Consider the following 13157-nt stretch of genomic DNA (forward strand, 5'->3'; position numbering starts at 1 on the left):
AGGAATGTTTCATCTGCTCATGGCTGACTGAGCCGTCTTTCGAAATATAAATATGTGTGCTTTCAGAGGAACGGAGATGGGGAGAGGAGGAGGGACACAGAGAGAGAGGGAGGAGAAGGAAGAGGACCAGGAGTTGGGAGGGAATACATTATGGTGAAAATCATTTGTACACCCCTGTGATCTGACAAAAAGAAAATGTGTGGAATTTCACTCAGTCAAACTGGGAATCGTTGTTTCCAAACATGTATTCCAGGCATCTGTGGTGTAGGTAGATGGGTACAGTAGGCTAAAGGCCATCTATCATGGGAGAAGCATACAAACAGCCACAGTCACATATCGATCGGTTGATGAACACCAGGGCTGTGATGTCATTGCTGGCCAATGGTTATTGACCTCTTGTACAATCAGGTTCTTTCCAGTGAGTAACTGTTTCAACACTTGATACTTAGAGCTGCTACAATGAATTGCATTGAAACCGATTACTGTCCCTGTAAATGATTCAGCTTTTCAAACTCGTATGTTTACAGTGTTCACAAAGCACTGAGAAAAGTCTACTTTGGTGTTTTGTTTATAAAGGAAACAAACTATCCCAGCAACGTGTTGGTTTTCCTGAATATGCTCTTGAAACCGTTGGAGCCTTCACAGGTCAATGATTAAGGCTCAAGCAGAAGCTGGTGTCAATTTGTCACAGCACAAATAAGTATCAGTAAAACCTTGTCAATGCTCACATGGTTGGTGTGTGTGTGTGTCTGGTCTCTAGTCTGAAGGTAGTGTGTGTGTCTGGTCTCTAGTCTAAAGGTAGTGTGTGTGTCTGGTCTCTGGTGTGAAGGTAGTGTGTGTGTGTCTGGTCTCTGGTCTGAAGGTAGTGTGTGTGTCTGATCTCTAGTCTGAAGGTAGTGTGTGTGTGTCTAGTCTCTGGTCTGAAGGTAGTGTGTGTGTCTGGTCTCTGGTTGAAGGTATTGTGTGTGTGTCTGGTCTCTAGTCTGAAGGTAGTGTGTGTGTCTGGTCTTTGGTCTGAAGGTAGTGTGTGTGTCTGATCTCTAGTCTGAAGGTAGTGTGTGTGTCTGGTCTCTGGTTGAAGGTAGTGTGTGTGTGTCTGGTCTCTAGTCTGAAGGTAGTGTGTGTGTCTGGTCTCTAGTCTGAAGGTAGTGTGTGTGTGTCTGGTCTCTAGTCTGAAGGTAGTGTGTGTGTCTGGTCTCTAGTCTGAAGGTAGTGTGTGTGTGTGTGTGTCGGGTCTCTAGTCTGAAGGTAGTGTGTGTGTCTGGTCTCTGGTTGAAGGTAGTGTGTGTGTGTCTGGTCTCTAGTCTGAAGGTAGTGTGTGTGTCTGGTCTCTAGTCTGAAGGTAGTGTGTGTGTGTCTGGTCTCTAGTCTGAAGGTAGTGTGTGTGTCTGGTCTCTAGTCTGAAGGTAGTGTGTGTGTGTCTGGTCTCTAGTGTGAAGGTAGTGTGTGTGTGTCTAGTCTCTGGTCTGAAGGTAGTGTGTGTGTCTGGTCTCTGGTTGAAGGTAGTGTGTGTGTGTCTGGTCTCTAGTCTGAAGGTAGTGTGTGTGTCTGGTCTTTGGTCTGAAGGTAATGTGTGTGTGTCTGATCTCTAGTCTGAAGGTAGTGTGTGTGTCTGGTCTCTGGTTGAAGGTAGTGTGTGTGTGTCTGGTCTCTAGTCTGAAGGTAGTGTGTGTGTCTGGTCTCTAGTCTGAAGGTAGTGTGTGTGTCTGGTCTCTAGTCTGAAGGTAGTGTGTGTGTGTCTGGTCTCTAGTCTGAAGGTAGTGTGTGTGTCTGGTCTCTAGTCTGAAGGTAGTGTGTGTGTCTGGTCTCTAGTCTGAAGGTAGTGTGTGTGTCTGGTCTCTAGTCTGAAGGTAGTGTGTGTCTGGTCTCTAGTCTGAAGGTAGTGTGTGTGTCTGGTCTCTAGTCTGAAGGTAGTGTGTGTGTCTGGTCTCTAGTCTGAAGGTAGTGTGTGTGTGTCTGGTCTCTAGTCTGAAGGTAGTGTGTGTGTCTGGTCTCTGGTCTGAAGGTAGTGTGTGTGTCTGGTCTCTGGTCTGAAGGTAGTGTGTGTGTCTGGTCTCTAGTCTGAAGGTAGTGTGTGTGTCTGGTCTGTAGTCTGAAGGTAGTGTGTGTGTCTGGTCTCTAGTCTGAAGGTAGTGTGTGTGTCTGGTCTCTAGTCTGAAGGTAGTGTGTGTGTCTGGTCTCTAGTCTGAAGGTAGTGTGTGTGTCTGGTCTCTAGTCTGAAGGTAGTGTGTGTGTCTGGTCTCTAGTCTGAAGGTAGTGTGTGTGTCTGGTCTCTAGTCTGAAGGTAGTGTGTGTGTCTGGTCTCTGGTCTGAAGGTAGTGTGTGTGTGTCTGGTCTCTGGTCTGAAGGTAGTGTGTGTGTCTGGTCTCTGGTCTGAAGGTAGTGTGTGTGTCTGGTCTCTAGTCTGAAGGTAGTGTGTGTGTCTGGTCTCTAGTCTGAAGGTAGTGTGTGTGTCTGGTCTTTGGTCTGAAGGTAGTGTGTGTGTCTGGTCTCTAGTCTGAAGGTAGTGTGTGTGTCTGGTCTCTAGTCTGAAGGTAGTGTGTGTGTCTGGTCTCTGGTCTGAAGGTAGTGTGTGTGTCTGGTCTCTAGTCTGAAGGTAGTGTGTGTGTCTGGTCTCTAGTCTGAAGGTAGTGTGTGTGTCTGGTCTCTAGTCTGAAGGTAGTGTGTGTGTCTGGTCTCTAGTCTGAAGGTAGTGTGTGTGTGTCTGGTCTCCGGCAGGGGCTCCCTCTCCCCTGCATGTGTTCTGGCTGACCTCATCCAGAGATGATTTACGAGGTTCACACAGGCCCCTCTCTCTGAGCTGTTTATATCTGCTTGAGATAAAAGAAAACGCCAACTTTATTACCCTGCCCATGAGAGTGTTTCTACAGCAGCCTCCAGCATTACTGAGGCCAGTTATGGTGCATTATGCACCGCAGGCTACAGTATTGCTGCTCAGATAAAGTACAGCTTTCCTTTCATTTTACAGTATTACATTTAATTCAATCAGGCCGACAGTATGTCTTCCATCTGTCTGCTTAGACTCACAGACCAGTATTATTTCATATAATTCTATTCTCTTTTCTGTTCCATCCACAACCTCTGGTGTGCCTGGGTCTACCTTAGTGTGACGTCACCGTGGTTCTGTAGTGAACCACCTCTGGGAGCTGAGCAGTGTGGGTTAGCTCTCACGTCTGCAGAGTAGTGAACCTGGGCTCAGAGAGGAACCAGACCAGGCTGGACCGGACCGCCACCCACATTTAAGCTCACTTTTCTGGCCCCTGAAATTGGTTTACAGACCATTTCACTTCCAGATGGAGGGAGAAAGCAGTCATTAGGTCACTATTTATAGCATGCTGCGTTGTTGGCAGGTCTGGAAGTTAACTTACTTGTAATGTGTAATGTAATTTTCTCATTTTGTTTGGTAATGACCCTGAATCCTAGTTATATATAATTGTACAACATAATATGGAATGTTCATTTACTCACTTAAATAACAACCAATCAAACACAAGTAATCAAACAGATCAATTGACAACGCCAGTACAGTGAAGTCAATACTGTAGACCCTAGATCATTTTGTCAAGCATATTTTGTGTCGCTGTCTTTTCAGATTCACAGAATCGTTCTCCCATTTTAGAAAACAGCTCAACACTGCCCTCTCACCAATACACCGTGCACAACTACACAACACTTTGTGATAACATACTGCCACCTAGCGGTTTGCCTTCACCTGCACTCGGATGAACAGAAACTAAGTCTTAAGACATTTAAGGTCAATATCAAAAAGGAGAAATCAAAGGTCTGGCGATTTTGATCACATCATTTTATTAGCCAATACAGGTTAGCCACATCGTAAGGCTCTGTCCTACTACAAACCAAGGAGTGTGTTCCAGAGTTGATCCTTTGAAAACCAAAATGGAGACAGCGACTTGGAGGCTGATCAACATTTTTAAATAGGCTGATGAAACATTTAACATGGACTTAACATGGTCGTGTGAGTTCAAACTGATGGCCGACTATCATTATACATCAAAGTGCTGCACAAACTTCATCATGTACATACAGAGCTCCTTTACACTCCACTCGATGCCAATAAAACACCTGAAGACGACAGCAAAATAACAAACTAAACTAAACATCCCGACGTGGACCAGTAGGCCAACCTTGAGTGTATAACAGTATTACAATAGGCAACCAAACTGACTGGGCTATATACCTGCAGCGTGTGAGTCTAGAGATAGCTGTAGCATGCAGATAAATACTCTCGTTAGTCTGATGACGATGACGAGCATGAGGCCTAAGAGCGAAGCAGAGGAGTTCTGATTGGACAACCAGCGAAGTGCAAGGCTGTCTATCACAGACCGCAAGAGAAAGATATGAAGCGTGTCCCATGTATGTCTGCGTATGTGTGCGTTTGGCGCATGTAGTGTACGTTTCCCCAATAAGAGCGATCAACAGAGATACTCCGCGTCTACAGTAAGGTTTTCTGATGAACCGTGTGTGTGTGTGTGTGTGTCAGCGTGCGTGCGCGTCCTCTCAGGGAACCAGCGGGCCCAGGCTCAGCTCCACGTGGTGTGTGAGCCAGATGGCCTCGGTGGGGGCCTCGCCCCCCTCCTCGCTAGGCCTGACGGGGGCCGCCAGGTTGCGGAAGTCGTGGCGGATCTTGAAGGAGACGGTGACGTCGGCGTCGCCCTCCCGCTGAGGGACCACCTTGATGAAGAAGCCGATCTTGTTGGACTTCCTGAAGGCCACCACGCTGAGGAACGAGGACGAGACGGAGGTCAGGGAGCACCGGACTGCGCTTCTAACACGCATGAATCGCAGACACGCGTGTGGTCTGACTGGGCACAAGAGGCTATGCGTGGGCAGTGCGTATGGGTGAGTTTAGGGGAGAGCTAAGACCAACGCTCAGAGCTGTGCGTGTGTGTGTGAGAGTGTGTCTTACTCAGGGTCATCCTGGAAGTCCTGGGGCTCAGCCAGCTCATCATACTCTGCAGCGGCATCCTTCCCTGCTAGCAGCAGCTCCTTGGTGGGCACACACACCTACAACCACAGCGCAGCCTCAACACCACATCCAACTCAGAACGAAAAACCCTTGCGATGCACCGCAACTATGGGACGGAGGGCGCAGGGTTGCGAGGCGTTGCTAGGTTACCTTAGCGGTGGTGTTGATGTCATCTTGGTCCCCTTCCTCACAGCCCACCAGAGTGACGTGGGTGATGTTCTCTACTGGGTTGGTCAGGGTCAGCAGCACCTGGCTCTCCTGTGCGCACACACGCAATGGGATTCAAACACTGAGGTAGACTAAGGACTTACAAAAGGAATCAAATCACCTTAAGAACGCTTACCTTCATGTGGCGCAGGTTCGGAATGGACATTATCCTCACTTCAGGGATGTAACTCCTGCAGGAGGGGGGGGGGGGGGGGGGGGGGGGGGGGGAAGAGTGTGAATCACCAGACCAGGTGTGCCGACAGGTAATAACCACCACCTGTCCAGCAGAATGCAGCCACACTGCACAGGGAGTGCTCTCATGCACAGTACTTACACAGCCACTAACTGGATTTTGAACTTGATTGAGGTGGGGTTAAACTCTGGCTTGCTCAGATTGTGCTCACATTTCTACGGGACGACAAAGCAAACGTCATGAGGAAATGTTGTCGAGACATGCCGAGAGTGGCTTGGACCCTCCCCCTGGGGGTTAACTAGGTGTGGTACTGACCCTGCAGCGCAGCGAGCGCTTGATGAGGAGGTGCTTGTGTTTGGGGTGCAGCTGGGAGGCCCCCGCCGGCTGGAAGTCTGGCTGGAGCAGCCGCTGGCGGAGGGTGGTTACTGGAGGGGGGGGGTAAGGAGTAAGTGAGTGTTTGAAGGAGTGAATGACTGGAGTGAGTGTTTGGAGGAGTGAGTGAGGGTCAGGAGGGGAGAGCGTGGTACCTTCAGGTAGGTTGATGGGTCTGGTGTAACAGTCCTCAGGTAGAGGCTCTACATCCTCCAGGGCCTGGGCCGGCTCAATGGTGATCTCCTTCTGGTCCTCACCCTCCTTCAGGCTGGGGACACACACGGACACCGAATAAGCATTTCCTCCCACTTCAATCAAAGTTCAATCAATTGAAGTGGTGAAGTTTTTTTCCCAGCTTTACTTTCGTCGCATGATGAAAGTCAGCTCAATCAATTCAATGTATGGTGACCCTGACCGAATTGTTGAGTTGCACCCATTTTGGCCAGAGAGCTTGGATGTGTGAGCACCAGAGAGGGTGGGGGGTGAGCGGGTGAGAGAGGGGGAGGCTGCTGGACTTACGAGAGGCCAGCCAGACTGGAGATGGGAGCTCCAGGCCTCTGCCTCTGCAGCCGGGGTACCAAGGCCGTACTTCTCCTTTAAGACAGCAAAGCACGGAAGGTCATCTGACAGACTCACGGATCAGAGTGCAGTGTAACACTTTACTGGTCACGTTTTCTCTTTGCAGTTAATTAAGTAGGGCAAAACGTATATTGAATTACTGAGAGACATTCAACTGGATGAAAATATTCTCAAACACTGAACAGAAAAACATAACAGGAAATAGAAGAATCAGTCTATAAGGGGAATACAAATGTGAACCTTTATGCTGGGTCAAGGAAGAGATAGGTGCCTTTAGACAAATGTTTAATATAAGTTTCAAGGCCAAACAGGTATTAACTACACTTAATGTGTGCCATATTGCCAAACAATGGGTCTTTTTCCTTGCTAGGCAGCACAAAGGGTCCCATTGTGAATTAATCTCATTTATCTTAGGAGACATTCATGTGATCTAGGAGGTCACTGAGTAAAAGATTAGACACAGTGAACTGATGAGCGTAAGGCAGAAGAAAAAGAGGGAGAGAGAGAGAGAGAGAGAGAGATAAAGAAAGTCATAGTTAGAAAGAGGGAGACAGACTTCTATAACACAGTGTTTGTCTACCAAAGTTGTGAAAAATACAACTCACCACCACATGAATAGTGTGTTGCTGGGGGGGAGGGGGGGGGGGGGGAGGAGGGGGAGAAGCAGGGGGTTCAAACCAAAATATTAGCGTGCATAAGCAAAGGAAAAGAGAGAAGACAAGAGTCAGGTGAACCCAAAGCAATTCAGCAAAACATTAGAGTGGACACCAGTGACATGCGACAGCAGCAGAGGGGCGCCAGAGCAGGATGCGGGCTCTGTTGAAGGCAGCTGAACAGGAACGCCTTGAGCTCTCCACCGACCCCGCCTCTGAAACCAACACACTCCTCACCGGCACCGTAAAGGGATGTACATGCATTCCAATCCCTATTGCCACTGTTTCTGTCTGACTAGACCAAGGTTATTAAAGAGGCGTTCAGCCAACTTCAGAATCAGCCACCCTTACGGTTACCAAGCTTCAAAGAGAAATCAAGATTTGAACGAAAAAGGCGTTCTTTAGGGACTTTTCCATTTGCAGACAGCTTTGAGAACAACGAGCACAGCACACATATCTCCTAAGTTCCAAGAGAAAGGAACTCATTGTCGTGGACTAGTAAAAGGACAATGTGGCATGACAAACAAACAGAATCTTCCCATAGTAGAGGAAAGTGTCATAATGGTTGCAGTGAGTGTGGGCCACAGAGGAGAGCAGTGTATACCGAGAAGGCCAGAGGCATGAACGGTCGTCTTCTAGCCAGCTTCTTCCTGTCTCTCTCCAGCTTCTCTCGTTGGGCCAACTGCTGGTAATACTCTATCAGCTTATTGATCTGTAGAAACATATGATCCGACCCAAAATGAGGTTGACTGGTATGCTTGTGCAGTGTTGTTATCGTGTAAGCTAAAAAGGTGTCATGGTGTCCACAGAAGTGTTAGAACAGAGGCAAACTTGTGATCCGCCCAGAAGACAGACCCCTGTAGGGGGACGTACCCGCTGAGAGTGCGTGTTCTCTGGCTCCTGCCAACCACCGCTGGCTGTAACACAGAGAGCGAGAAAGATCAGTCCCACAACAGTATTGGGCCATTGCTTCCAAGCGCATGGAATCACATGAGCATTAAGCACATGTTCGCTGGATGTCAGAGGAACGAACATGTCCTCACCCACAGACTTGTCAGCCATGCCCACATCCCTGGAGGTCCAGCGGCAGAAGCCACAGGCCAGGTAATAAGCCTTCTTCATGGCCGTCTTGGTGGGGTCATCGGGCAGAGGGGCAGGGATGTTGGTGGCTCGAGTGGACAGGGTGTGCATGCAACATGGGCAGTCGAAGCAGTTGGCACACCTGGCAGGGCAGTTATATGAGAAGTGGTTACAAGGCCTAGTTTAATATAGTGCTGTAATAGTCATACTGGGAAGATCCGGTCCAGCTGGTAGGAAGTGAGGTCCAAGTTCATGCATGTTAATATCACCTGTTCTTTTTCAGCTTCGCCTCTGCCGAAGGCATATTCTCCAGGCAGCTTGGACAGTAATGGGAGTCGACCTAAGCAATAGAGATGGCAAGTTATCCGAATGAATTGATATTGAATAAGTGTTGCCCGTGTAGAGACATGGTTTGCAAGCGTGAGAGATCTGCCCCCCTGGATAACAACAACTATGTACACTTTACTGACTGGGTGTGGTGGTTAAATCTTAGCAAGTAGCTGGCTAAATCTTGATGCCAATTGAACGCATCAGCGAACGTTGGCGAGATTTTTGACGTAAATGTACGAATATAATCAAATAAGGCCTTAATTGAGGCTCGGGGAAGAGAATACTGACCACATTTAGGGCTTATGTTCAATATTTACGTGCGTTTTCACATCAGATGGAACAGCTAGCCTAGCGCTAGCCAAACCGTCACGTCTCTCAGTTACTATAAACACGGATTTTGGATGGAAGTAAGGTCGCGAAAATGACGGATTACAGGTTTGTTGAATATGACTCGATTGACAAGTGGTGTGGCAAGAAGGCATACCTGCGCTTGTTGACAGATCCCCCCTCCCCCCCATAGTTTCAGCAATTCAGACAGCTAGAGCTAGCTTTGGCTAGCTTGATTCCATTGCTAAACTTGGCTAGCTAACATTAGGTGGCTTCTAAAAGATGCTAACCAGCTAGTTACAACGGATGTATAATGTCTGGGACTAATTCTTCTTACCTCGTGAGACACACATTCCAGGGAACGCAATTCACTGCAATAACGGCAGAAATACAGTTGAGACAACGGAGATCGAATCTTTTTTTCTCCACGAACGAGGTAAAGGACCCTGTCTGGCTGCAGAAGGGACGCCATCTCTAACTGATCCACCCACGTCCCGATGTCAATAACGTCATCACACTGTTTTCTACTGCAACTCTGTCTCTTCAACACCACCCCCAAGTGGTGCGCAATGGAACTGAAGTGCCATTGACTTTCCCATGGTCACACAAGCACTGTTTCTGGCTGTCTGGACCTATACTTTAGGCCGGAACGCATCGATGCCCGTCTGTTGTTAAAAACACTATTCAACCAAAAGCTTGAAAAATAGGCATATGAGACATTTACATTTATTCATTTAGCAGACGCTTTTAACCAAAGCGACTTCCAAGAGAGAGCTTTACAAAGTGCATAGGTCACTGATAATAACAACAACATAGCCCCAAAACATTACGTGTAGACATCTGTGTTTCATACGGTGGCTCAAGCAACTGTCAAAGAAACATTTGATTGGTTTGTATAACTAAATAGCACTGTAGTGATGGGGATGCCATTAACTACGTTATAACCTGCCAGAAATATGTCTACAGAGAAGAACCAGTCTTAATTGCCAGGGTCATAACGCAGACAGCTGTTGTTTGCACCGAGCACTCGATCCCACCGGTGACTCAGCTCACCATGGCAACTGCTGAAATCCAGAGGCACAGCGGTTGTCTCTTTAAGTGGAAATTTATTTTTGACTAGCTTTCCACCGTCGTCTCTCTCTCTCTTTCTCTCTCTCTCTCTCTCTCTCTCTCTCTCTCTCTCTCTCTCTCTCTCTCTCTCTCTCTCTGTCTCTCTCTCTCATGGTTATCACACATCATTTTTGATTCCGCTTGCCAACCTAAATAATAGCAAATGCTTCAACTTCTAATCGGGTATACTCTATAGGGTTTGTGTTTGGCACATCTACAGAATGGTTTTCTCTTAAAGTCAGAAATCAGTATGATGACCTAAAACCCTCACGCAAATCGTAAAATCAACCTAAATCAGACACAATCAAGCCAACCAGATTACTCTGTTATTGTAGGCTACTCTAATTTATTTGTATTGGTGAACCATTATTGACCCTGCTGCTTTGGTGAGTAGGGCACTTTTTCATTACGCACGTTTCAACAAAACTTGTTAAGTGTTCTTAAAGAATTTCCAGATAGGAAATAGTGTCATCTCAATGTCATCCTTAACATTACAGATGTTCGTGTTGTTATGAGAAGATTAAGGTATCTGGAGTGGGCAACTCATGGGTTTCCATTGGTTGTGAATAACGTGTGCGTCAGTGTTTTATCGTTGCGTGTCAGTCATCCGTGCGCCAGTGGAGTTGGTCAGTTACTGATGCACAGAGGCAGGCAAATCTTAAATAACATTGAATATGGGGCGTAAGGACGGCTCGTGGATCCTACCGCTGGTTCTGGTGGGTTTGTTACAACCTTGTTTTGGCGAATCGTTAAAAGAGGTAATGAACATGCGACTATTTTATATATATTTGCCTAAACGTATACATATTTTGAATCGCTAATGAAATGTTCATTTGAAGGGAAATAATAAAAACAAGTTATGGTTCGATTCTATGGAGCCCTCATGGAATGCACTGTCTCGAGTTCTTTAAGCGATTCGACTGGGATTCTTCTGGGATTATTTGGAAATGTAGGATTACTTATGTGTTTTCTTTCAGCTACCTTTGAACTACACCCTTAGTTTTGCGTGATGTTTGGGTTGGTGACTTTAGGTAAAAATAAATATTTGCACACCTAATGTAGAACTCCCACTACTTCAACAAACCATTGCGTAAGGCATGGTTGTACAACATTTCACATAAATCCTTTTACAGTAAATGAATCTGGAGGAATGTCATTGAGAATACAAATAAAAACGAATTTGACGTTACACATAGATCAGGTCTGCACGCACACTAGCACAGTGGAACTGCGAAGAGCAAATCAATGTGTTGACTGTACGTTTGGCCATTGATTTAACCTGTGAGGTAATTTGCCTCTATTTTCATAACAGATACAGTATTATGTAATTAAGAAACATACAATACTACACTGCAGAGCGATTGGCTGACGGCCAGAGAAAAAATAACAATCTGTTTGGACCTATGCTCACCAGGTCTGTGACCCATCCATTGATGGAACCATCTACAACTACAAAGCAAACACCTTGAACGGGACGCATACCGTGTCCTTCAGCGAGTACAAAGGGAAAACTGTCCTCTTTGTCAACGTGGCCAGTTACTGAGGGCTAACCTTCCAGTACTTGGGTAAGATTGACCTGGGTGTGATTGATTAAAAGTAGACACCCATTGCATTGAATCTACTGTAAGTAAACCCTATATGACTTATTTAGTCAAGTTGTAATAGTTTGTTTGTACTTATGTCTGATTTGCTTTATTTATTTGTTTGTTTGATGGCCGTTTGATGGGACCAGAGTTGAATGCACTACACCAGGAACTGAAGGATTATGGCTTCACCATCCTAGGCTTTCCCTGCAATCAGTTTGGCTTACAAGAACCAGGGAAAAACCATGAAATTTTGCCAACTTTAGAGTGAGTATTTTTACGGTTAATATTCACCACTTGTAATATGGCGTCAAGCCACTCAAGACACACTAATGAAGTGGATATCATCAGAGTTTTGTATTACTGGTTATAGGAGAGAGCAGGAATGGAAAATTCTCCATCCATCAACAGATCTTCATTTAATTAGGGAAAACAACCCCCTGCAGAGGGATCGGTTTCCAAGAGGCCTGTCACCAATTTCCTACAATATCAGCTCTCTCTTTCAACCTTCCCGTAGTCCACACACTTTATAGGCTACACACTGTCCCATGGCAGCGCCCGCCACAGTTACTAGGTTGCTCCTGTCCTTGTGATTTTGCATGGTCTATCTAGGTCAGCTGTTAGGCTGGGGCCAGAGTACCCAGAGGCACATCCAATGATAATCTGACCTGTCCTTGCATTCCAGGCATGTTAGACCGGGCAATGGATTTGTTCCAAACTTCCTGTTGTTGGAGAGAGGCGATGTGAACGGTGAAGATGAACAGTGCGTCTACACTTTCCTAAAGGTGACCTATTTACACACACCAGGCAGTCTGTGTGGACCACTTTTGTCTTTGTGTAAAGATTGTATTCTTTTTGAAATAGTAATTGAACAAGCTTGAATGCCAGGTGAAGCAAGTCACAATGAATATTAACCGTCACTTCCAGAGCAGTAATCTGCAGGAATGCAGAGAGGCAATCAGGAAGAGAGTTGGAAACTGATATGTACAGTCTTATCTCCATGTGTTTCCTGCATTCCAGGCGTCCTGCCCTCCAGTAGGGGACAGCTTCGGGAACCCAACCAACCGGCTCTTCTGGGAAACTCTGAAGATAAGCGACATCAAGTGGAACTTTGAGAAGTTCCTAGTGGGCCCAGACGGGAAGCCTGTGATGAGATGGTATCCCAGGGTAAATGTGTCCGAAGTCCGGACTGACATCTTCAAATACCTCCGCCAACTCCTTTCACAGCAGAACTTCAACTAAAGGATACAGGACCAGAATACGACCTGGGAATGTGTGAAGTGGATACACCTCCCTCCCCCAATGTGATGTGGGCACTATACTTTGATCTTTGTCAAAACCATTTATTTTTTACCTTCCTAGACTAGGATACAACCTTAAAACTATACTGTATGTTTGTTGTGTAGCACAACAAAGTGAGTCTAGCAGCTGCTTCTTCTTCTTGTCATATCACTGCAGGTGGCAGGTAACAGATGTAGGTCTAGTAGGCTGCATGTTGTATGACGGTGGGGCTTGAAAACAGTTCTTCTGTGGTGCCTTGCCCGAGTTTAGGATCCAGGTGAGCTTGTTAGTGCATTCAGGCTCTCTGTGGGATCCCAAAGCCATGCCATGTTCTACCGACACACTCCTGTTACCTGTTACTCAGTATATGCTTATTACACTTAATAAATCATGAAATCGCAAACAAATTGTAATGTTTCTTTTCAGTAACACAGCATGTCACGTGTTGTGATGTA

At 46.5% G+C, this 13157-nt stretch overlaps 2 protein-coding genes across 2 annotated transcripts; one reads left to right on the top strand and one right to left on the bottom strand.

Annotated features, from left to right (window-relative positions):
* Positions 1 to 3787: 3787 nt before the first annotated feature.
* dctn4 (dynactin 4) lies at positions 3788 to 9230 on the bottom strand. Its single transcript, XM_047023692.1, is given in 15 exon segments — positions 3788 to 4738; positions 4928 to 5025; positions 5138 to 5245; positions 5331 to 5385; positions 5529 to 5602; positions 5703 to 5812; positions 5915 to 6027; positions 6279 to 6331; positions 6333 to 6353; positions 6944 to 6964; positions 7596 to 7703; positions 7865 to 7908; positions 8035 to 8213; positions 8341 to 8411; positions 9066 to 9230. Coding segments are annotated over 15 exon segments (1410 nt in total). The 5' UTR covers positions 9201 to 9230; the 3' UTR covers positions 3788 to 4518.
* Positions 9231 to 10407: 1177 nt separating this feature from the next.
* On the top strand, positions 10408 to 13105 carry gpx3 (glutathione peroxidase 3). The gene is made up of 5 exons (XM_047043425.1): positions 10408 to 10596; positions 11253 to 11403; positions 11571 to 11688; positions 12107 to 12206; positions 12442 to 13105. The coding sequence occupies exons 1-5, from the start codon at positions 10513 to 10515 to the stop codon at positions 12661 to 12663; spliced, it is 675 nt and encodes a 224-aa protein (XP_046899381.1). The 5' UTR covers positions 10408 to 10512; the 3' UTR covers positions 12664 to 13105.
* Positions 13106 to 13157: the final 52 nt, after the last annotated feature.

This window comes from Hypomesus transpacificus, chromosome 1, assembly GCF_021917145.1.
Source record: "Hypomesus transpacificus isolate Combined female chromosome 1, fHypTra1, whole genome shotgun sequence".
Taxonomy (NCBI): Eukaryota; Metazoa; Chordata; class Actinopteri; order Osmeriformes; family Osmeridae; genus Hypomesus; species Hypomesus transpacificus.